Source organism: Lemur catta, chromosome 24 (assembly GCF_020740605.2).
Source record: "Lemur catta isolate mLemCat1 chromosome 24, mLemCat1.pri, whole genome shotgun sequence".
Lineage (NCBI taxonomy): Eukaryota > Metazoa > Chordata > Mammalia > Primates > Lemuridae > Lemur > Lemur catta.
Window position 1 is genome coordinate 12,392,151 of NC_059151.1, and position 26,146 is coordinate 12,418,296.

At 39.0% G+C, this 26,146-nt stretch overlaps 1 protein-coding gene across 1 annotated transcript in view; it reads right to left on the reverse strand.

The window, feature by feature from the left end:
* Positions 1-10,338: 10,338 nt before the first annotated feature.
* EMCN (endomucin) overlaps positions 10,339-26,146 on the reverse strand; it is an 80,170-nt gene continuing 64,362 nt past the window's right edge. Inside the window, exons 9-12 of the mRNA XM_045536749.1 lie at positions 23,779-23,803; positions 22,529-22,590; positions 16,867-16,940; positions 10,339-10,893 (exon numbers count right to left, since the gene is read on the reverse strand). Coding sequence (XP_045392705.1) covers positions 16,906-16,940; positions 22,529-22,590; positions 23,779-23,803 — 122 coding nt within the window. The 3' untranslated portion in view covers positions 10,339-10,893; positions 16,867-16,905. The remainder of the gene's footprint in view (positions 10,894-16,866; positions 16,941-22,528; positions 22,591-23,778; positions 23,804-26,146) is intronic.

A 26,146-nucleotide genomic window follows, 5' to 3' on the forward strand; every position in this document is an offset into this window, starting at 1 on the left:
TACCTCAAGTGACAGATTTAGTGCTCTGTCAACTTTGACTGTGGATGAATCAATCTTTTTAATCTACGCCTCTTTTTTTTTTTTTTTGAGACAGAGTCTCACTTTGTTGCCCGGGCTAGAGTGAGTGCCGTGGCGTCAGCCTAGCTCACAGCAACCTCAAACTCCTGGGCTCCAGCGATCCTCCTGCCTCAGCCTCCCAAGAAGCTGGGACTACAGGCATGCGCCACCATGCCCGGCTAATTTTTTCTATACATATTTTTAGTTGTCCAGACAATTTTCATCTCTATTTTTAGTAGAGATGGGGTCTTGCTCAGGCTGGTCTCGAACTCCTGACCTCGAGTGATCCACCCGCCTCAGCCTCCTAGAGTGCTAGGATTACAAGCGTGAGCCACAGCGCCCGGCCAATCTACGCCTCTTAAGATAAGGCCAGGGCCGGGCGCAGTGGCTCACGCTTGTAATCCTAGCACTGTGGGAGGCCGAGGCGGGAGGATCGCCCAAGGTCAGGAGTTCAAGACCAGCCTGAGCAAGAGTGAGACCCTGTCTCTACTAAAAATATAAAGAAATGATTTGGACAGCTAAAAATATGTATAGAAAAAAAAAATTAGCCGGGCATGGTGGCACATGCCTGTAGTCCCAGTTACTCGGGAGGCTGAGGCAGGAGGATCGCTTGAACCCAGGAGTTTGAGGTTGCTGTGAGCTAGGCTGATGCCACGGCACTCACTCTAGCCCAGGCAACAAAGCAAGACTCTGTCTCAAAAAATAAAAAAATAAAAAAATAAGATAGGGGCAGAGCGGGTGAGTTACAGAAAATCTCAGGCCTTTGAAACAAATAAGGAGAAAGACTAGGCTGACTGAAGTCTGAGAATCCAGTGTAAGCAATAATTGATTATTAAATAATATTAGGTAGCAAATGAAGAGATTTTTCCTTTTTTTCTTTTTATTTATTTATATGTATATTTTTTGTTTTAAAATATTATGGGAGCTAAATGATGGGCACACATAGAAATCTTTAAACTGATGTTTGTACCTTAAGGGTGTGAACCTTTTACTTCCTTAGTAAAATATTAATACCTTGTTAACTAAATGGAGTCTTCCCTGATCTTTGGCTAAAAACTATCTCTTAAAATAGACCTAGAGAAGGAAATATTAGTGTAATCCTGTGTCATTAAATCACGCCACTTAAGGATGCTATTTTAAGTGTCAATATTGCGTGTTTTCTTTTGGAAGTGTTCTTGATGCTATGTTTTTTCTTCCTTTATACATTAAAAGAGGAAAATAAAAAAAAGATCTGTTGCATTTTTCTTCTGTTTCTTGGTTCCATAAGGTACTACCAAGCTGAAATAACATTCAGAGTTTTTTCAATGCCTATAGGAAAAGAGCCCAAACTTTTCCAAGACGTGACTTCCATTTATACTCCAATCTTATGTACCTAATTACGAGTCCGTATTAGCTCTCTGCCACATTTAATTTTCTTTTTGTTTTGAAGTTATTATTTTTCATGCTTGGTTTATATGCTAGCCATGTACTAAATGATTCGCATGCATTAGTTTACTTGATCTTCTCAAAACTTTAATACTGCCATTTTAGAGTTGAGAGGACAACTGAACCTAGACATGAGCTCATGTCTAACTGACTCAGAGGTCATCACTTGTCCCACTGCTATGCAGTGTACTGTATGTAGACTGAAGGATAAGCAATGCCATGTGACTTTTAGTTTGCCATTTAATCACTTCATTTCACTTGCTCGTATTAGCAGAAAGTCAAAAAAATCCTCCTCTTTAAGCTATATGAATTATCTTCTATACTAGACAATAAGCTTTTGGAAGGAATGATCAATTATGACGTCTTTTTGTAACTCCTGTGCATAAAACAATGCCTTGGACTGGTAGGAGGTGATAAAACTTTATTGATGATGATGAGGATGATGTGATGATGGAAAGTAATAACCATTAGCATTTGGTATTAATAGATTATTTCAATTTCTGTTTCCTTCCCACGCACATTTTTTAAAACCTCGACCTTTGAGATCCTCCCACACTTCTCTATCCAGATAGGTTGACTTCAATTCCATTCTTCAAACTCTGAGCCTCCGTGGAGTGGGAAGCTGAGCTCTCAGAACTTGAGCGTCACTGTTCTTCTTTTCAAATACAAATTGCTGTCAATCTTAAGGAGGAGGCCACATCAGAAAAACAGGACAGAGCTGAGACTGAGCACATATTTCCAAGATGCCAAAGTGAAGTTCAATACCTTTCTGATCCATAATTCTTAGAAAATAGAGGTATTAATTGAAACCTGCCTCTTGTAGCATGCACACCACAAACAGTGGCCCTGGACTCAGCAGACAGGTGGGCTTCACTGCAAAGCCAGAGAAAATCTCATTGGTGCCTCCTCCCAATCCATGAGATCACCTAAGCTGTTGGAGGTAATTACAAGACGTTGCAATGGGAGCAGCAATGCAGTGGCTCACAGTTTTTGTTTTAAGTGCTCTCATTTGCTTTCATTTTAGTTCCAAGCAAAATGCTGTAAATTCTGCACAGGGCTTACATGTATAATTTAAATGCACAGAGCATTGTCAGCAGAAGTTTTCTGCTAATACATTGCCAGCACACCAAAGAAGTTCTGTCTTTTATTATGCACACACACACATACACACGTATTTGTGAGCAAGGGAGTGTGAGGATATCCACAAACACCTGGTACTTGAGAAGACCAATCAAGACCTGACCCCTAAATTTGGATACATTAGGTGAGGATTTATACTTAAAAACATTGCAAACCTTATCTTGTATTCAGTGTGCTTATATTGAAGTGGCTCAGACTGAGATTTGGCCAACAACGCGAACATATCCTAGAAATCAAATGCATAATTTAAGAAATGGTTTTCTCAAAGTACTCATCCTGATTGTTTTCCTTCTCGGTATCAAAATGTGCCCTTAAACACCAGTGATATTCAAAATATCTAATCAAGGGGGTGGCATTGACTTATCAGGACAGGTGCTGTCGCTTTTGCCTGCTGGATCCTGGAGAACGTGACGATCTCAGGGGAGGGACCAGGAGGGCATCTGGGGAGGGAGTGGGCTCAGGACAGCAGTTACGGGTCAATCACTGTTGATACATTTCTATGTAGAATGATTTCAAGATTTCAATGGTTTATCAGACAAATGTCAATCTTGCAAAAAGCTCATTAATATTAACAGATGGTACTAGAATCATGATGCTTAGAAATTTAGATGGCTCTAATCTAGTGATAGAATAAAAGGGATTAGAAATCTTCCCAGCTATTGGAAAGAAGTCTCAGGCTTGCTAATTAACCTTGAATAGAAGCATGAATATTTCTAGCCCTTCTAGTCACTGGGAAGACCAAAGAGAGAAAATGTTAATATTTTATGTGTCCCCAATACTTTATAATCTCATTTAGTTATCTCAAGAACCCTGTCAGAAAGTGAATTCGTTTGCCGGGGCTGCCATTCCATAGTACCACAGACTGAGCGGCTCAGACGGCAGAAATTTATTTTCTTGAAATCCAAGATCAAGGTGGCAGCAGGGTTGGTTTTATTCTGAGGCCTCTCTGCTTGGATTGTAGATGGCCACTTCCTATCTGTGCGTGTGTGTGTGTGTGTGTGTGTGTGTGTGTGTGTGTGTGTGTGTTCTACTCTCCTCTTCTTCCGACACAAAGATACAAGTTATATTGGATTAAGACTCACTCTAATGACCTCACTTACCCTTAATTATCTCTTTAAATATCCTATTTCCAAATACAGTCATATTCTGAGGTACTGGGAGTTAGGACTTCAACGTATGAATTTTAGGAAGATACAATTTAGCCCAGAACAGAAAGTTAGTAATATGCTCTCTTGCCTTTTAAGTTTCTAAACATGTTTTTAAAGTGAATTTTATCGATATATATTTTATATGCAAAGATACACCCACTTTATGTGTATAGCTTGAGTTTTGGTAAATATATACATCCCGATAACCAACACCGTAATTGAACTACAGAACATTGTATCATACCAAATAGTTCCCCTGTGCTGCTTTCCTGGAAATTCCCCTCCATCCTGGGCTCCAGGCAGCATGATCTGATTTCCAGTATTTCATATGATGGGGTCATGAAGTACACACGCCATTGTATCTGCTTTCTTTTCTGCAGCATAATGCATAATGTTTTTGAGATGTGTCCATTTTATTGGCTGTTCCAGGAGTTCCATTCTATTGCACTACTCTGCAATAAAATATAGAATACATTCTATAGATTCTAGAATATAGAATATATTCTATTGTATAACTAAACCACAGTTTGTTTATCTATTGTTTACAGCTTTGGCTATTTTGACTAGAGCTACGATGAACATTTGGTTAAAGGTCTTTTGTATAGCCAGGACATACATTTTCATTTCTCTTAGGTAAACACATAAAAGCAGAAATGCTGCACCATATGAGAAATATACGTTTAACTTTTAAAGAAACTGCTAAATTGTTTTCCAAATGGTTGTATGAGTTTACATGCCCATTAGCAATGTATGAGAATTCTGGTTCTTCCATGTTCCCACCAACACTGGCATTACTGGCCTTTATAATTTTAGTCACGCCTGTGGATATGTCATGGTATCTCACTGTGGTTTTACATTTGCATTTTCCTGATGACTAAATGATATTGACTGTCTTTGTATGTGCTTATTGGCAAGTCTTCTTTTGTAAGTTATCAGTTCAAATATTTTCCCTGTTTTTTAGTGGATTGATTTCACATTTTTAAGTTTTGTGAGTTCCTTACATATTCTAAATCTGTGCTATTTGTCAGACATATATGAAGTAGATAATTTCTTCTGCTTTTTTTAGCTTCCATTTTCAGTTTATTAATGCTCATTTGAAGAACAGCAATTTTTAGTTCTGATAAAATTCAATTTATCATTTTGTCTTTAGTTTTGGTCTTTTTGTGTCTAATCTAGGTAACATTTTTTGATTCTAAAGAAGGTAAATGTTATAGAATAGGGTTCAGTGTTTAGGTTTATGACACATTTTGACTTATTTTTGTGCGTGGTGTGAGGTAAGTGCTGAGTTTCATTTTTTCTGTATGTAGGTGTCCTGTTGTACCAGAGCCAATTGTTGAAAAGAATGTTTATTCCCCTTGAATTATTGTGGCACCTTTGTCAAAAATCAATTGATCATAAATGTATGTGTGTATGGGAGGAAAAGTATATACTTACTTATTTCTGGAATTTCTATTTTGTTCCATTGATTGAATTCTATTCTTAAGTCAATACTACACTGTCATGATTATTGTAGCTTTATATTGTCTTTAAATCTAGTAGTGAGAGTTTTCAGACTTTATGCTTTAAAAAATGTTTTAGCTATTCTAAGTACATTGCATTTCTATATAAACTTTAGAACCATCATCAATTTCTATAAAAAGGAAAACTTGGATTTGGATTGGAATTGTGATGAATTATAGATCAACTTAAGTACAAGTGACATCTTAATAATATTGAGTCTTATTAAAAATCCTTGATCTAGAGTATTTTAATTACTCTCAGAAGTTTCACAGTTTTAAGTGTACAATAATTGCACATATTTTGTAAAATTTATCCCTAAATATTTTTTATTTGTTGATATTAGGCAGTATTTTTTTATTTTCAATTTCTATTTTTTTTGTTACTAGCAAAAAGATGCCAGTTGATTTTGTGTATCAATCTTGTATCCTAGAACTATAATACACTTATTAATTCCAGTAGTTTTTTAAATAGATGTAACAGGATTTATGCATGATCCTTTCATCTTCCTTTCCAATCTATATATTTTTTCTTGCATTATTGCATTGGCTAGAACCCTTCCCCTGCCCCCAGAGCAATGTTGAATAGAAGAGGTAAGAATGAATGTGCTTACTTTGATTCTAAATTTAGGAGAAAGTATTTAGATTTTTATCATTTATGTAAGAGTTTCCTGTAGGTTTTTCATAAATGTTCCTTATCAGGCTGAGGAAGTTCCCTTTTAACCTTAGTTTGATGAGAGATTTTATCATAAATAAATATTGAATTTCATCAAATGATTTTTCTACATTTGTGTAGGTAACCATATGGTTTTTCTCCTTTATTCTGTTAATATTTTGAATTGCAATGATTGATTTTCAAATATCAAGACAACCTTGGATTCCTGGAATAAATCTCACATATTATTTTTTTAATTTGCTGGATTTGATTTGCTAATATTTCGTCAATAGTTTTGGTGTTTATGTTCATGAGGGCTGTTAGCCTATAGGTTTTCCTTTTTGTAATGCCTTAGCTGTTTTGTTTTTTTTTTAAATCAAGGTAGTAACAATCTCATGGAATTAGTTGTGAAGTATTCATCCTTTTTATCATTTCTGATTGGGTCTATTGTTATTGACTAATTTTTCTCATGGTTATGGTTCATAATTTACTTATGCAGGGGTATGTACATAATTTTATATAATTGGATGATGTATATTTAGAATTTTTTATTGTTGAGTTGTTGTTATGCTGTAATTTGATATATTTATAAAAGATTGTTAGACTTTGTTCTGGAAGCCTATTAAATATTTTGTGGATTAACTTAATTCATTCCAGGCTACTGTTAAGCTGTGTTAACACTTACCTGGAGTCATCTTTACACTAGAAGTGTTTTTGCACTACGACTAAGGTATGACCATTCTGGGGTCATTAAACAAAGTGAGCAATGAGGATTCTGGGATATGGTCAACCAGAGAATGCTTCTCTGCTCTCTATGAGATCTAGACATTTCAGCATACAGCTACCCAGTTGCTTTTTCCCAGTTGTTCTTTGCCTGATCTCACGGAGTTTCATCCTAAGTGTGTTCACAGCATCCTGTCCAATCATCAACAGACACGAAGCTACCTGTGCAGATTGTTTTGAGGTCTTTTGCTGTGTGGCTCCCTTCTCTCTGGTTCTGTGCTCCATAGATTACAGCCACTTTAGTCCTCTGGCTCCAATCCGTGTCTCCTCGACTCAGTGTAACTATCAGCTCTAGTTAGGGATCCTCTGCCATGCAGCTGGTCTGGAATGTGCCAAAGTCAGGGCAGTCACAGGGCTCACCATTTCTGTTCTTCTCTGCTCATCGGTCCCAGTCCAGCTCTTCCTGTTATCCACTGTCTGAAATAGTTGTTCATTTTTAAATTGTTTATAGTGAGATTAGCCTGGTCCTTGCTTTTACTTATGACCAGGAGCATATTGCTTTCATCCCTTTTTATACATAAGCAAGCTGAGGCTTAGAAATACTAAGCAATATAGTGATGAAGGACAAGGATTTGGACATAGCTTGAAATTCAAATATTTTCTGTTTACTAGTTTGTAGAACCTTTGACAAGTTACTTAACTTTCTATCTTGATCTCCACATTTTTAGAATGGAGATGTTGCTGCTGCTGCCAATGTATTTAGGAATTTTAGGAATTGTCTCTTCTTATTATTTTTGTGATAACTTTTTTGTTAGACAGTGTCTCACTCTGTCACCCTAGCTAGAGTGCCGTGGGGTCATCAGAGCTTATTGCAACCTCAAACTCCTGGGCTCAAGTGATCCTCCTGCCTCAGCCTCCCAAGCAGCTGGGACCTACTCCCAGCACACGCCACCACAGCTGGCTAATTTTTTCTAGTTTTTTTCAGAAACAAGGTCTAACTCTTGCTCAGGCTGGTCTTGAACTCCTAACCTCAAGTGACCCTCCGTCCTTGGCCTCCCAATGTGCTGGAATTGCAGGCGTGAGCCACTGAGCCCGTCCTCATTGTGACAATTAACTGAAATGAAGACTGAAGTTTTCTGCACAGTGCCTGGCACAGAGTGAGTGTTGGATACAGTATTCGCTAACTAACGCTATTGCCCATGATCACTTTGGTAGATTTTCTTTTCTTTTTTTAAAGAAAACGTGATTTTAAATATTCAATCTTCTTATTTATTTCTAAATGTCAGAATTCTTAATCAGACTTGAAAACACTTTTGAGCAAGTCTTTGGAAACTTTCAAATTATTCTTGGTGACCTTGACTTTGGTAAAATTTCTGACTTCAAGTTCAGAAATGTGATATTGATGGCAAGATGAATGTTTGTCCGTTATCTATCAAAATAGTTTTCTCTTTAAAAAAATATCCAGAACAGAAAACAGGTATATTCAGGCCCAAAGGACAAATCCTCTGGAAATAGGGACAACATATACTCATTTAGTGGAACACGAAGAGTCTTGTTTGTGCTTATGGGGAAATTTTAAGGACAATGTCTGTGGATAACCCATCACAAATTCTCATTTCAGCGTAGGTTTAATTAACCACAATGATGGATATCTTAAATACTAGGCAGCAATTAGCAGTTTCAGAGTCTTGAAATTAGAGTCACTCAAAATACAAGCGTTAAAGGACATACCCAGTTTTCTTTTCAGAACCCCATAAAATCTTAAATGACCACAAGTAGAGCTCAACAGAGAAAAAAATCAGGCAAAGTCAGACACGTTCACTGTTGAAGGTTTGACTACGTCCTAGGTTGATCTTCACAAATTTAAATACGGCAGGTAGACAAGAAACACAGATTTGCCAACCATATGCAGTTGAATATTTCAGCTCAGCAAGGAGGATTCAGAAGTCTTTCTCTGCAGGCTGATCACAGCCTGTGTCAGCAACAACATCCACATATTCTCAGGTGACAACACTGCCAGTTAATTAGCTCCTGTTTATGTTTTGACTATTGATAGACTGAAATTATATTCGTATTGCCGTGGAGAGCAAACACATAGAAAGTCTTGACTTTGATCTAAACACACGCTTTCCTTTGTTGCAGTGACATTTGAACTGTGTAACAGAATAAAAAGCTTATCATAAGCCAGGCATAAAAAGTAGATCATTCAAATCAGATAATTAAAAAACATCTGATGAATGATAATTTTGACTTGAAAACAAAATATCCCATCTCAACGGAAGTTTAAGTGGGTTCATAAAAATGCAGACACTACCTTTGAGACTGATGCTACAACATGCCAGGATCGCTCTGTCAATTTCAGTCCTCTTATCCCTTGGACCTTCTTAAAGATTTAATGATACAGTTGTTAGATGAATGCGTATTCTTTGTGTACAATTCTTGAGCTAGAACAAATTTGATTCTTTTACGACCATAAAAAAGCTTTTCCTCTTTTGGATTCTTACACGGTCTCTTCTGACAATGCTCATGAAAGGCAGAGAAAATGGTTTTCCTGGGATTCAGAATAACATGTCACTTGTAGTCATTTAAATTGCAGAAGAGTCTGTTTCTTTGCAATATGTTCTGTGCATCGTGGCTCTGCTGTGGAGCTCGGGGAAGCATTCTAGGGATGTGGGGATAGGGTCCCCCTGGAGGCAAGTGCTTCCTGCTTGGCATGTGCCAATCACTGTCACCGGTTTGAAGACTTCCAGCCTGGAATTGATCATGAGGACAGCAGCCCTAACGGGAAGGCTTATGTAGTAGACATTCCTACCTCTTCTCTCTGCTCTTCCTTTTCCTTTATTTTTTCCTCTTCCCCATCTTTCTTGAAGAGACACCAGTCAGAAATTTAGATATGCTTATGCTTTCTTGATGTCCTTGATTATAAATAGTCCAAACATCAGGAAGCTAAAATCAAGATGATTATATAACCCCTAAAGCTGGAAGTTGTCAAACACATTACAACGAAAGAAATTTTAAAAGGCAGTTTTAAATATACCATTCCCTCTCCACCGTACTGCCCTTGGATGACTATGATAATTTAGCACTGAAATCAGCTCGGAAAATAATAAAAGTTAAAGAGCTGCCACTGGCGACTGGTTAGTTCCAAAGCTTTCCACAGCCAACTTGACATTCGATCCCACATGTCAAGGATGTGGTCAAGGTTGCTCCGTTAGCTTTCAACAGCAGAATTTGCTCCTGATGGAGTGGCAGCTATAATCATATGGTATTGTTAGGAAAGTGATACTCTGAAGAATAATATCATAATTATGTATTTATGAAGTGTTAGTTGTCTACAAACCAGAGATTTGGCAATGATTGCTGGAAAAGAAATTAAAAAAATCCACAGACATAGTATCAACCAAATGGACTAATGAAAAATCTTGATCCTATTATCTTAATGAATGCAGTACAAAGTGTCATAAATGCCCTTCCAACCTTGTCACATACTGTGAATGACAAACGGAAAGACCAAATAAATGGTGAATTGCCGTCCCTCTAACAGGCTCTGATATGTGAATACTTTTGTCTTTTTCTCACTTATGACAGATGCCTTTTATTAGTGAGATCTCATATTCTAATAATCAATCCGAAAAATAGTCACAATTATGGGAAGACAATACCATTGCCATTTTCATGGTCATGTCATGATATCTTTAGTGCTGAGAACAGTAATTATTTATTAAAAGTAACACAGGAACACAGGAATAAAATACCTATATATATATATATACACAAAGTGGCATGGTCTGATTTCTACCTAACACTTAATAATATACTTGCAAATTTTCCCTGCATTTACATAGTGGAAAACAATAAATACAGACATTAGTTATATAAGAACACCGAGAAAGTAGGAAAATCTTCATGGATAAAAATTGTCAGCCCTGGAAACTTTACACTCCAGGGAAGGGCGTGCCTTCAGAGAGCCCACCTGCCTGGGCTGTCGGGTTCCCTGCTTCCAAATGCCCCTCCTAAAAATCGCTTTCCTAGGGATGTTTCTAGAAAATGAAGTAATGTGCATTTTAAGTCTCAAAAGACAAGGGAGGCCCAGGATTCTTTTTGATTCTGTCAAAGTATTGCATGTCAGCTGGACATCACGTTATTGGGACAGGGACCGGCGCAGACTGGCAGCGAGACTGGGAGTCAGGAAGGATCCGCAGGACTTTGTCCCCTTCCAGCCTTGGAACAGAGAAGCTGAAGATGAAGCCTGTGAACAACAACAACAAAGTTCAGATTCCAAGAAGGTGAAGAGGAAACAGAGACGCTAGAGGATTCCATTTCTTGATAAGAAATGTAAGTGACTAGTTGAATTTTTTCCACCCAGTAGAGCCATTTCAATGTCTGACAAGCGCTTCAAACTCAACACTTCCGCAAAGAGAACCCTTTATTGCGTCCCAACCTGCTTCCCCTCGCTCCCTAGTCCCAGTCTCTGCCATCCCCCCCATGACGTGTCGGGGCACCCAGGCTGGAAGTGTGGGTGTCATCCACAGTTCTGTCCTTCCTCATCCCCACCACCCACATCCAATCAATCACCACTTCTTGAGACTTTGATCTTGCAGACATTTGTCTGCTACACTCAGCCTCTTCATCTCCATCTTTACTGCCGCTGAAGACCTAAGTTAAGCCCTGGGGACTCTGTGGTCTATTGCAATAGACCCTGACTTCTCTGCTTCCTGCCTTGCAATTTTTGAATTAGTCTTCCATGTGAAACCCACGTGATGTACATCAAGCACCAATCTCATCAAACTCCTCTTCTGATCAAAGTCCTTAACTGTAGCCCATCACTAATAGGATACAGTTCAAGATCTGTTGCTGGAGGTGACAATGTGAATAATTAAGAAATTTATGGGCAACTTTCAAACTTTGTGGCCATGGATTCATCAGGTAGAAGAATGGTAGGCAACTTTCCATTTCTTCTCCACGGGAAGGACAGCCAGGCTTTTGGTTTAGTATTTTGGGTTTCTCTTGTTTGCAGTACAGAGACAACTTCCTGTCTTGGTCCAGAAAAGGATTCTGTGCTACAAGTGGGCAAGGGGCACTAGCTTGGCCTGGCAGGGGTTAGATGGCAGCATGCTCTTGATGGCAGTGCCAGTGGTTTGCCAGAGCCTGGGAAGAGGATGATGTGGGTGTGTGGCGGGTGACGTGGTACTAGTGGTGGAAACCTGTACCCTGCTCTTTCATGGCAGAGTTGGTAGAGGCAGGTCCTTTGATGGACAGCCATACTATTGCCTTACATGGGGGGAAGTTGGACACTGCGCCCAAGGCCTGGGGACAGCAGCCCCAGAGTCCATGTCAAGTCTTAGGTACGGAGAGGACTGCAGGGTGAGGGATCTCTGACTTCTTTCCAGAGCATCCGTGGCTGACAGATGGCCCAGCACATGGCAGAGCATGTTGTACCAGAAGGAGCACCATGACTATTGGGGTGACTGCAGACCAGGCCTCTCCCTCAAATATTGGACCACTTTGTTGGGTGTGTTTTATATCCAAGGTCAGGGGATAGTTCCTCAAAATGATAAATGACTTCCTAATGACAGTAATGAAAGAGGAAAGTTAGTGACTCCCTCTAAGCCTTGACAAGCCCTTTATGGTTTATTTAAACAAGGCCTCCCGTGACCTAGTCCCCTCAGTCTCGCTTCCCAGCCCTCCTGCCATTGAACTAGACTCTCAAGAGTGCTTCCCCAGCTGAATATAGTGAAGGACCAGGTTGGTTTCTAGAAATATCTAATCAGCTGCAAACTGATATGTTTTTTTAAAAACATAGTGACATTAGGGGAATGTTGCGGCAATATCAGATTGCTATAACAAGTTTTAAAGTTTTTTATGATTTTTTTCATATACCATGCGGTTTCACAATCTTTTGCCTTTGCATGAGCTGTTCGTTGTGCCTAGAAAATCTTTCCTCTCTTCACTTGGGCCACTTTTTTCCTTGTTCTGCAGGTCTCAGCTCAAATACCGCCTGTAAGAAATGTGCCATGAATCTTCAGCGTCCCCTGTCTGTCTTTACACACCACTGTCTTATTTATCACGCCCCTCTTTTGGCCGGGCCCCATCCCCAGCAAGGAGGAAGGTCTCAGTCCCTTTTTGTTCAACTGAACCACACTCCTCGGTAGGAGAGTTTCCAAGTGAAGTCAAAAGTTTGCAGCATGGTTCGACTAGGTAAGCATCCAAATTTGTGTGAATAGGATAATGCTCACGATTAATATTGTCTTAATCTTTTTCTCAAAGAGAAGCAACCTATTAGGAACAAACTGGAAATTCACCACACTGATATCTTCTCAAGAAATGGATCTTGCTTCATTAATGCTTTTTTCCCATTAGTTGACAGTCTCTGTATGTCTGTACCAATATTAGTCTTTTCTTTTTCTTCCTTTCTTTCTTTCTTTCTTTCTTTCTTTCTTTCTTTCTTTCTTTCTTTCTTTCTTTCTTTCTTTCTTTCTTTCTTTCTTTCTTTCTTTCTTTCTTTCTTTCTTTCTTTCTTTCTTTTTCTTTCTTCCTTTCTTCCTTTCTCTTTCTTTCTTTCTTTCTTTCTTTCTTTCTTTCTTTCTTTCTTTCTCTCTCTCTCTCTCTCTTTCTCTCTCTCTCTCTCTCTTTCTTTCTCTTTCTTTCTTTCTTTCTTTCTTTCTTTCTTTCTTTCTTTCTTTCTTTCTTTCTTTCTTTCTTTCTTTCTTTCTTTCTTTCTTTCTTTCTTTTTCACCATATAATCTCTCTAAGATTCAGTGTATTGGCTTCAATTATGATACAGGATCTAATAGTAAATACATCCCTCATAACCTAAAATTTTGTAAAGTTGTGATTCTTATAATGAATAAATGATTATTGTACGATAAAATTTCATACTAGGTTTCTTTGACAATACTGACAACCCTTTTTAAACAAAGAATCATGATGGCCTTAGGAGAAAAGATCATTTTGTTCTGGCTTTATAGATGTGAAAGCCAGTGCAAAGCATTATTGAGAAATTCACTCAGGGCCACAGAGCAGGATCAGAAAATGCAGTTGGCCCTCTGTCTCCGTGGGTTAAGCATCTGCAGATTCAGCCAACTGTGAATTGAAAATATTCCAGAAAAAAAAACAACAATAAAAAAATAACAATACAACAATGAAAAGTAATGCAAATAAAAATACAGCATAACAACTATTTGTATGGAATTTACATTGAATTAGGCAACTTAAGGAATCTAGAGAATATTTAAAGTACGTGGGAGGATGCGTGTAGGTTATATGCAAACCCTACACCATTTGGTGTAAGGGCCCTGGGCATCCACAGACTTTGGTATCTGCGAGGGTTCTGGAACCACCCCCGCCACCCCCTGCAGATACCAAAGGACAACTATAAACCTCCTTTACTCATGAGGTTTTCCTTTTAGCCCCTGTTGTCTCATTTTAAAACAAAAGAAAAATAATTGAAAAACATGCTAAGCTCCTCTGGAAGTTCACAAGATGCTCTTGGGTTACCGGAGTGCCATTTAGAAAAGTACAGACATACACGGAATTGCACCTGGGAGGAAAATAGAAATGTCTGACATTCCACATTGCTGAGGGTCTGCAGGATGTGATTTCAGACAAGCTACTAGACCTTCCAGTGCTTCAGTTCCTCGCTGGTCTGAAGCTCCCTTCACTTGTCAGCCTCCCAGGTGTCTTGCAACAGAAGGGAGATGAGATCTCTTGGTGAGGGGGCCGGCAGGTAGCGGCAGTTGCCACAGTCCAGAGTTGGTCATAGAACAGTCGAATTGCTATCTGTTCCATTCCAAAATTGGTTTTTTCCCATTTAACTTTATGTCTTGGACATGTTTGCATGCTATTAAAACGTATTCTGAGAATTACTCTTACTAGTTGTATAATGTCATTGGACAGAGCATCATTTATTTTATAATTTCCATATCATTGGACATTTCAGCTGTTCCTAAATGTTTGTTACCATTCTTGTACATGATTTCATGTTCCCACCAGATAAAGCTTTGTGGAGAGCAAGGATCCTAACTTGTAAGTATTTTGAAATTCCTACCTGCCCGGCCAATTTACATTAAATAGAATACTCTGCACAAAATAGATGATAAACATATGAAGCAGAAAACATTAAATATATCTAGAATCTCATTTTGAGATGGAAATTTTTAACATAGGTGATTATTTCTATATTACTGTTTGCTGTTGCATGCAGACTCAAAGACTTCTTCCCCCAAACTTCTAGGTCTGATAAATAGATTCCTATTTATCCTGAATCTCTAAGTTGATGTCTAACTTCTAGTTGACAATCTATAAAGTAATTACTGACTGGCTTTTAAATTCAAAGTACAGTGATACAAACATGTTAAAGGAAAAAAGTAAGACAAGTAGTAGAATTGACAGATGTCAAACTTGTTTTTTCCCATTACTTTCTGATTTTTACTCTTCAGAACGTTGTTATGTAATTCCAGAATTACACAGAAGAGCAACAAAAGTTATTTTACCTCTGAAAATCAAAAGACATGCAATCAGAGGCTAGGAATATTTTTTAAAGTACAGAAATGGAAAGGAATGGGAGTTGGAGGATACTTTCTTCTATTAAGCTGGTTTGGGTCAGCAATATGATTTGTCTCCTACCCACCTTTTCCTTCCTTCCTTCCTTCCTTCCTCTCTCCCTCCCTCCCTTCCTTCCTTCCTTTTTTCTCCAACTGAACAGAAGACTGTCCTTCTCTAAGTTGGACAATTATTTACTAATATTTGAGCATTTTGGTAATCTAGAAAATGACCATTTTCTAGCCACTGGGTTGCAAAGCAAACTTAGCTAGTGTGGAAGGAAGCTTTCCATGTACCAGCTAGGGCTGGACTGCACCTCTATGCTCATCTTCCCAGGCTTTGCACCTGGAAATGTCCATTGCAAAGGGATGGACAGACTACCAGATTCCTCTTGTTTAATCCACCCCCGATTGCCGGCTAGAAAGGGATGAAATTCTCTCCCTGATGTGTAGGTCAGGATGGTGCTCTTGTATCTCTGTCTTCTGCTACTGGCCAAAGAAGCACAGCAGACATCTTTTATCTAACAAGCAATTGCTGAGTGTCTGTGCCAGCCCTGTATCAGCAGCTGGGCAGTGAACATAGCCCATGGACATGGCAATGATATTCTCACCCTGGACACTTTACCCAGGTGACCACCATAGTGCTCAGGCCAATTCTGGGCATGTACGTCATTTATTAATTTGTTTTGCTTTTTTATTGTCAGTTGCCAAAGGGTAGATTCTTCTGCAGGTTCTATAATGCATCAAACACCAATTGTGAGAGCACTTAATCAATGCTTCTTATAAAAATTAAATTAAAGTCAGAAGAACATTTCCTCACTGAGTTCTTTCCAGTGTTGAGCTGGGAGGGTTCATTCTGGAGCAGTCCTGACTTTGGCATGAGCCATTTGACGATAATAAGAAATGAACCCGAATTGCACCGACTCCTGGTCAAGACATGGAACATACTTTTGAGCAGTTTCCATTTTTTATTGATTAGCAATTATTGTAAGTGAGATGGATCATTTGTATCTGGTCTCACTGAGACACCTGGAGGGTTCTGTCACCGGCTGATTGTGCAGCAAGGACATGCCTGTGTGATCACTGAGTGTAAGGAAGCCTGGCTGAGACTGCATCTTAGGTCCCCTTGTTGGAGGTGCTTTGTCTGGAAGTCCACGGTTCCCAGATCCAGAAAGAAAGTGCATCCTGGTATGGTCCTTACAGAGGGAGGGCAATTGGACCTCCCACCCAGCTTCTCTGCAACCCTTTCCTTGAGCTAGCCTTTGGCTGCCATACACATCCTTAACGCAGCTTCTATATTGTATCCTTTTCCTACAATAAATTGCAACATTTGCAAGCATTGTCCCTTGCACCCCGTGAGTCTTTGTTAGTGTGTGTATACTGACCCAGGTAAAGGCAGATTGCATTTACAAGGAGCTATTATCAACAGGCAGAAGGAGTGATTTGTGTCATTCCTTAGATAGGCGAGGCAATCGGACAAATCTACAACCACCACGAGATTCATTTTTTTCTGGCAACTCTTTTCAGAGTTTGTTTTTAGACAAATAGACAATGCTGGTTTCTCTGACACACAAGCCATTAACTTTGTAGCTTATAAAAGCCTTGAAAAATAATCTAAGCTGCAGCGATCTAACAAAACAGATATTAATGAGAATCTCAGTGAATGAAATAAGGAAACTTACATATTCATTGCCTAGGTGTGGGGAGGATTCATCGAGCTGTCAGTTCTTGGTTTTTCCGTGTGCAGAGTGCTCACCTAAGAACAGAAGATATGTTTTTATCTACAAGCTCAGAGAGTGACTAAGGATGAAAATCAAGTTTCCTGGCTTGTTTTTTTTTTTTTTTTTTCAAAAGTTCACTTCTCCTGCAAGAATGTCATTAGAGCCACAATTTGCCTCTTGGTATTGCCTGGAAATTATTCACCAAGATTTATGGGCTTTTTTTCAGGCATCGCCTGTTTTCACTCTAAAGGAGCAATGCTAACTCACTCCCTGGGTGCAGGGGTGCGTCGGGAGATGATAATGACAGAGAAACCCCAGGGAATGAGTTATCGATTTGTGCTTGTTGCATGAGCTGGCTTTACTAAGCAAACCCATATCATACATTTAAAGTGCCATTTTATCAGGAAGACATTGTAGGGTCCTTCTGTTTAAATAATTCAATGAGAGTTGTGTGAAAATGAATTTAGAGGCCCAGCACGAACACTTTGGTGACATCCAGAGCAGCACAGGTAATATGACTCAAAATTGCAGTGTTATTCCAGCACCTAATAGAAAGATAAATATTAACCTAGACGATGGCAAGCTGATTGGCCCCAGGCATTTTTTACAAGCCACTGGATTCGTGACCAGCACATTTCATGTTACTTGTGTCCTGCAGGTAGAATCAAGTATGCACATCAGTTACACTGTATAAAAGCAATAGAGGTCAAAATCTCCAGCTTCTAGAATAAATGTCATTGTTCTGCTCCAGCTTTTATCTGGCAGTGGTTAGGAACCCTATCCTCTGGGGACTCTGGATGTCACCTGTTACTTGCACAGTCACGGAATACATAGTGCCAATAATACATAGTGCCAGAGATCTACGGGGGCAGTGAACTCAGAACTGCCCATCAGGAGCTCTTAGATCCTGTGCTCTGAGAAATGCCAGGGACAGTGTGACAGCGCCCACAGCCCCTGCCCCACGGCACCGTTTGTGCAATATTGTTTATCATGCAAAAGGCACAGCACCAGCCTGGACCCCATGGCTATGAAGCACAGGAATGAGAAGTAAACAAAATAAACATTTATTGAACCCCTGCTATCTGCCTGAAGGCATGTAAAGCAAATCGTGTGAAAATCTTTACAATTCTTAATATCCCTTTTCAAGGTCTATCTCATTGAAAATAGAAAATGTGAGAAATCCTTAATAATAATGTGATTTTAATAACAGTTATCATAATCATATCTATGGCAAAAGCAAACAAATCACACACCTGGGGGGAAAAATAAAAACAACTGGAAGGAGATCTACCAAATGCCAGTAGTGGTTGTATTAAATTATTTTCCACTCTCTATGGTTTTCTATTTTTCATTACACTCGTGGGGTCAAATATTAAAATGGTTGTTTAAGCCATGAAGAAATAGTACATGGCGGCGATACACGTTGACTTGCCAAATTAACAATATGTTAAGAGGAGGGAAAGACCATTCGCAGCTGGACAGTGTAGGGTGGGAACACGGAGAATGGCCCAGTGTTGAAGGGTGGAGGAGACGGAAGATGAATCTGGGTACGGTTTTACACATGTGGGAATGTTTTGCTCATTTTTACCCTTTTGTTCATTTTTTTGTTAATGAACTTTTACATGTAAAAATAAATAAGCAAGAAAGGTGACTATGCATTTAATGAGTAATTACCATAATATACTAATTAGTATTAGTACGCTAACCATATATGAATAATGTGTGATTCCCATAGGACGGGGAGTGAGAGTTACAAGGGAAGGAAGGGCTGTCTCCTCCAAAAGAGCTCGAGCTCATGGAGGAAGACGGGAAGGTACGAATGAAGTCTGGGGAACATGCACTGTTAGGAGCTGGAGAAGGCTGGCACACCAGGGAAGGCCTTGCAGACATGCTAAGGGGATTGAACTTAACCTTTATTGGAGTTTTCCAAGCAAAGGAATATTGTAATGAACTCAGATCTGCTATGACCTTCTCTAAATGGTTCAAAATCAACTAATGCTTTGAAACTAAGCTCTACGATGGAATGTTTTCTTTCTGCTTTGGAATCCTGTATTCTCTAACTAACTTTATTAATTTAATCCTGTATTCTCTAACTTTGAGAATCCTGTATTCTCAAAGTTTTCTTTGTAATACTTATAGCCTTACATATTAAAAGTGAGATAATGTCTATTAGCTTTCTGATATGTGACATAAGTGGGAATTACATTTAAAATGAATCAGATTACGCATATATTTTTCAGTCAATCATGGTGATGTTTAATTTGACAAGATTTCTTACTAAAGCTGAGCTTTGTATGTCCTTATAAAGAACTCCTTGATCTGACACATTTCTTTCTGAAATCATCTTCTTATACCCAAGTGGGCGTTTTCTTTTACATTAAACCTCCAAAATGTGTCTGAGCTACACTTTCAGCAGAAGACTTTGCTTGAGGGAGAACATATTTAAAGGACGCAGAGAGTGTGGATGGGGCGAACGTCCACCGCACTAGGTACCTAACAAGAGGAGAAGGATTTGGGATGAGGAACTGTCTTCTCAGGAGAAATGACCAGAACTCTAACCATGGTTCATCAAGTCTCTAGAAACTCAGGAAATTTGGCATCCACTCCCATTTTCCCTGAAGGTGTGTTGCTGCAGAGATCTGTTTCCTTGGAAATATTATGTATTGGCTTCAATGATACAATTTATTTTGAAATAAAAGCCCAGAGTTCCTCTACTGAAGTAATGACAACTTCAAAGAATTTTTATGGCCACATTTCATTGTGTTACCCACTTAGGCACATCAACTAATGCTATTCTTAGGTCTTGAAACAAATAAGATATTAATATAACAATTATTAATTTTGAGTAATGGACAGTCTGACATCTGTTCTATCAAACTCCTTTCTGTATTTTTAAAATTTCTAAAAAGTTTTAATGGGTGATAGTAGAAACATTGGGCTAAACTTGTGAACTTATATTAAACTTAATCATTTCAGGTTTTGTTCTAGTTATATTTTAGGAAAGATGTCAGTATTCGGCAAATATAAGTGAAAATAGGTTGAATAATATAACTTCTCTGGAGTGAGGTAAGTGTAGTTTTGTAAAGAAAACATATTTGAATGAGTTTGGAAAGGTGGTGGGAAGAGATTTGTCGGCCAGTGTTTTAGGAGCCATCACTTCCCGTTAATAACAGACTTTAATAAAAATTGTGGTAGTGAAGGAGCATTTGGAGATCATTATGTTTTACAGTATAAATTCTGGGTATTGAAATCTCTGAATCACCAATTTCAGTCTTGCCCTGTCACCAAATATTTTCCACGGTAACCATCTGGGTTGACCTTTGAAAAGTTATTTTGTTAAAAACAATATGACTCCTAAATTAAAGTTGGTAGAAATAAAAGTACCAGAGAATACATCTTATTATTTCCATGATAACAGATGGGATCTCCTTCTGAGACCTGTGGCCTGACAAGTTACGAAGAAAAGGAAGCTTGGAAGGTCACGGGTTTACTTGACCATCCCTCTGTGGTCCGTTCCACTCACCACTGCCGTCACCGTGAGAGTGGGAGACGGCCTATGTAGGATTTTCTCTGGGCCTTACAGAAGGGTCAGCTATTAAATTTGCAACCAAAAAACACAAGAGTCTCTGTTTTTTTTCCCCTCCCAGAGGCCGTGATTCTGGTGTCAGTTGTCATCACCCTGGTGGCCCTGGGTGGTGGAACTGCAGGTGGCCCTGAGGCCAGCACCCCCCTCACTAGGGGAGCCAGGAGCTCCCAGGCAGTGGCTACTCCCAGGTGCTGGCTGCCACCCGACCCGCAGCTTGGGGAGCCTAGGAGACCGCAGAGCGCTTGGTTAAAGTCCTAAAAAAAAATTAATCTCAAGGAAGTAGTGAACAGAATGGTGGCTACTAGAGATTGGTCAGGGTGGTGGGAAGGGGTAATGAAGAGATGTTGGCGAAGGGGTAATTCTGTTTAATAGAAGGAAGAAGCTCTGATGTTCAGTGGTGCAATGGGGCAACTATAGTTGACGATAGTTTACTGTATTTCAGAATAGCCAGAAGTTTTCAAATGCTCCCAACATAAAGCAAAGGTGAATGTTTCAGGTGAATCTTGTCCCAGTTACCCTGATTTGATCACTGTATGTTGTGTGCTTGCTTCAAGATGTAACATGTAATCCGTGAATATGTGCAATTATTATGTATCAATAAAAAAAAGTCCTAAGGGAGTGAGGGAGGATGCGTGGAGTTACTGGGATGCCTGCTTGCAGGTCACGGGCAGGGGCTGAAAACCTTTCTTGATAAATGGTACAAGCCATGCTCAGGGTCTCTCATGAGCCTGTTTGAGACTGGTTCACATTTACCTGCTTGGCTAATTTCCGGCCTTTTGCTCTGACCTAATAGAACAGGCTTGGTTGCTGAGTCAAGGCCGGTGGGTAGCAGGAGGAAGCTGGGAGTGGCTTTTGACTGTTCTGTGAATAAATTTTGCTCCTTCACCATTTCGGAGGGTCACCCCTGAGAGAGAGCATGGGGTGGGGACAGAGGAAATGCATGCAGCAAGGAGTGGAAGAGGCACGAGGATGAAGGATGTCTCTCCTAAGAGAAGATGGCTTACATGATGGGTCTGGGCTTAGGGTACCCTGACTCTTCAGCTCTTCCGTTTGCCTGTTGTAGTTTGTTTTAGTTTGAATTTCCTCCATGAACTTGGGGCCACATTAAACTTCTAATATCTTGCTCTTGATTTGGGACACTATTTATAGCTTTCTGTTTTACAAAATTGTTTTTAGCTACCAGAAATACCTAAAATGTAGTTTATCATTCTGCAGCTCTCACTTTATATAACACGTATATTCTTGGACTATTTTGCATAAATAAAACTTGGAGGATTGAACATTGTGAATGTATTACTGTAACTTGGTATTTAAATTAGAGCCGCATAGATTATTTTGTAAAACTGATACTTTTAATTGATCTGTTTTGTGATATCAATCTTTTAAATATCTAGTCTACTCCAAACAAGAAAATATCTGTGTTTTTTTATTTTGAAAAGCTATTTAGCATCTCATTTTTCATTGTTCTTGATACAAATACAATGCTACAAATCATATGTATATTTTGAAAGACTTTAACATTTCAAATCAAATAAATATGCCCTAAGAAATTGGATAAAGAAATACAAATTTTACCAACAGGATATTGTTGGGAGGCTCAATTAAAGTTATATGAAATGATATGAAACATGATTTATATTTTGACTCATAAATATATCCTGGTTCCAGTTGACCATACACAGCCATTACTCAAAATGAAACAAATTAACTGCAGTAATAATAATAGTAATAAACTCATTAACAAACTGAGTGCTTTTTCCGCCACTCTTGCGAACAAGAAATGTCTTCAGCCACCACCGATTCATCAGAACACATCTACATATCTGTAGAAAAACTACCTCTAAAGGCCAGATAGTACAATAATCTTATCGGAAATGGTATTTCTGAGGCTCATAAGAAAATTTTGCATTTGTTGAGAGTCGCTAATTGACTGTTTCTAAAGAAGTTATGCTTTTTGGTTATGTTTCACATGAACAAATCCAAGGCTATAGTTAGATTTTGCAATAACCACTTTTATCCAACTGTCCGGAAACTTACCAGACTCGTGAGAAATTGTCTTAACAGTGAGGAGCTTCACACTCTCCTTGTCGGACTGAGGTCTGTTTGAAACAGAAAACATTAAGTTAGCACCACAGTCATCGGCATTCTATGCTTGTGAAAGAAAGTAAATGTGCCACAAACAGCATGAAGAAGATACACATGCATGTATTTTATATGCATATATTTTATAGTTTTGTGTGTTTCTATGGTAAGAGCTTTGTCTCTTCATATACAAATACACATACATTTTTTAGCACTTTTCATTTTTTTCTGGAATCAAGCCCCAAAATCCCTGTCACTCTGTTACAGTGGCGATCACCAGATAAATTAAACATTAATATATGTTATGTGAAACACTTGTCACAGGGTCCACGTTGCACATGTCTCCAATTAGATTTGTGAAGGGGAGGATACAGAAATATTTCCAAACCTTCTGGGCTGACGCTGAGTTCTGGAGACAGTCCTTTGCATGAAGTCCCGAGATACTGCAGTACAGTGACTCAACTGTCTACTTTAACCAAGAGTTCCCACCTGTCCCAGATAGTCACAAACCCTAACTCTTTCCCTGAGAGATCTCAAAAGCCTCCACTTCTAGTTCAGATGGGTAGGTAATCCAAGGATATTATTTCTAAAGTTTACAACCCGATGAGACACAAAAACCCTGATATAAAAGCAGGCTACACATTCAGGTCAACAAACAAAACTTAAGCACAGGATTTATTTTTGGCATGGAAGCAATTCATCGTGTCTCTTTGTCGCACCTGGTGTGTGACAGTTGCCTGGCTTGCTGACAACTTCTTTGTTTTAATCAAGTCAAAGTAACATAACCACAACAACATACTGTTAGGTCAATGCCACTCAGAACCAGCTCAAGGTATACACATAATTTTTCCCTGTGATAAACATACCAAAAATTTCACTGGGAAAACTATTTTAAAACTCTAGGTATGTTTTCCATAGTATTTTCCCTCCTGGTTATACTCATTCTTCTACTTTTCCATTTAATGTTTGTATTTCCCATTTTACCATTTTAGTTTAGCTTAGACAATCTCTTTCAGTTGTTGGGATTTCTCTGTTAAATAGTGACAGCTTTGAAAAATAGTTAGCCAAAGCCAATATATAGTACTCTCCACACGAATTTCTTTAGGAATAAAGAAAAATGGTATAAGTAGAGGATCAATAATTTTCCCCATGGAATCAGTAGGGTCAGAGTTTCCAGAAAAAAAAAATGCTGTGGGCTTACGTACTGATCATTTCCGTTTTCCGGCGTGCCTAGAAGAGAGAGTTGTTATTATTAGAGTTGTAAGGAGCTTGGCTGCCAAAAACCTGAGACCCCTACTGTTTTCTGTGCAGAGATGTTTCTAAAGCCAATTTTAAATTGTTTCATTCCCCCCAGAGACCATTTTCTCAGCTGGGGTTAATACTCATCCTGACATTCATGGGACAGTCCTGATTGGATCAACTCCACCAAACTGGGTTCTAGACTAATTTTGATTTTACAGTTTCATGTCACTGTGTGAAACTACTATTATTGCCCACCCCACGGACATCAGAGAAAGTCAGTTCGTTTCAAGATCTCTGAAAAAAAAAATCCTCTTCCAAGTATTGAATTCCATTTTTTATACCAAAGAACTGAGTTTCCTACTTTTCCTTTATACATTGCTTTTGCTTGGGAGAGAAAGTCACTATTTGTGGTGAGGTACAAGGTAGACACTGTTTCTAGTGGCACCTTAAACTCACTGATTCAGCCTCCCACAGAAGCCCTGCACAATGTCACTCGGGCCACTCGCTGTAACTGATCTTCCAGACTCTTGGCCACGTGGCTTCGCAAATGTCTGGTAGGAAACACCTTTGGATTTAGAGCGAGAGCTCAGTCGCTCATTCTGCACAAGGACGTGGCCTCTCCGGAGGGGATGTTGGTGGTTAAACCTTGCACCAGTCGTGGCCGATTAGGCCAACTGTTTAATGCCATCGTTTAAGGTCCCCCTTGTTTTGCTCCCGATTTTGCTGTGGTTTGATTCCATTGCTGTTGCTCAGCTCCTGTTGTTTGGATTTTCTTCCGTATCTCATCGAGCTCTCGTCATTGAACACGGCTTTTGAACATAATTCTCCTGGCTTTGACCATCCTTGTTTTATGAAGACCTGGACTTCCACTGCTATTGTGCCAGCTTTTATTTCTGTCGCCTGGACTAAGATGTCCCACCATAACTCTTGATTCCTAGGATTTAATCCATGGCACCATATGCCGCTCACCAACGAGACTGAACCTCCTCTTCTCTCATTTTTGATTCCTATAAGTGCCATATATAGTATCAGCCATGATACTCATAGCCCTGTTTCAAAATGAATTGGTATTTTTTGTGTGCTTGTTTTAATACCTTTTCCTTCATGACGGGGACATTAACAGATGCATGCATGCCAGCAGACTGCTTTCTGGATACATACAATTCTTATTTGGTTGCAGTTAAGCCTGCTGCTAACCTTGCCCAGGTAAGCCGAATTTCACACTAAAATCTTTGACTTGAGTTGTCTTCCAGAGAGCACAGTGAGTTTACTGATTTTCTGAACTTAATGAAGTCTCACCCACATACTTGAGGAATGATTAACTGTGGTTGTTTAATGGTGCTAATTTAACGATACCAATGTTGTAAATTCTATTAACAGATTCTGCAAATTCAAGCTAACAGTAACCAAATAGATTTGGTTAATTGTACAATTGCCAAACTTGGTTTTAAAGTACTATATACCTTCAGAAGAACTCTCCAGAGTGGTAGGAATTTTATACATCCGAGAGTCCTCTTTAATGGAAAATGTCAACTTTTCAATTAATGTTCTTTCAAATCTTTCCTATGCAACGCAATGTTTCAGCACAGGATATTTTTACAAATGGATTTCGTGCACTAATTTTTACCTGTCCTATATATCAACACCCACAAGCTTCAAGTTGAATGGCTAATTTCCCATAAAAGACAGGATTGGTAGTTTAGACACTTGGTGAAATTAAACTGATTTATAAAAATGCTATTTCCCCTCTGAAAACTGGTAAGGAAAGATATTTCAGACATTATGAAGAAGTTGATTCACTCGCTCCCAAAGGAAAAGACATTGATCTGTTTTCTTCTTATTTTCCACCAAGAGCTAAAATAAACACTGCTGTCTTGGTCTGCTAACTTTTCCTCGTACAGCCGCCATCATGCGTCAAACTGTCCGTGCCATACACGGCAAGTGGCTGGCCTTGGGGACAACATTCATTAGTGTCCTAGGGGCACGCCGTCCATGGGGAAACAGAATGACGCAGCTTATACACCTTATAAAAATAATTGCTTTTTACCTTTTAACAGTTTATGAAACTTAGGTAGAGTTTTGTTAGTGAAATATTTAGAATCACAGTGGGGAAAGGGAAGATTCTACTTTACTCAACATTAAAAAATTTAACTCGTCAAGTGTATGATAAAGGTCTGCTATATATCGGGTACAATGCAACGTGAACAATGTACAGTTTGTGACTTAGAGGCACTGCCTGACTGTCAGGGGAGGCAGACACACAAAGAAGTAACCATACTATAATATGATCAATGGTGTCATCAAATTTTGTAGAATTAAAATTAAAGGAAC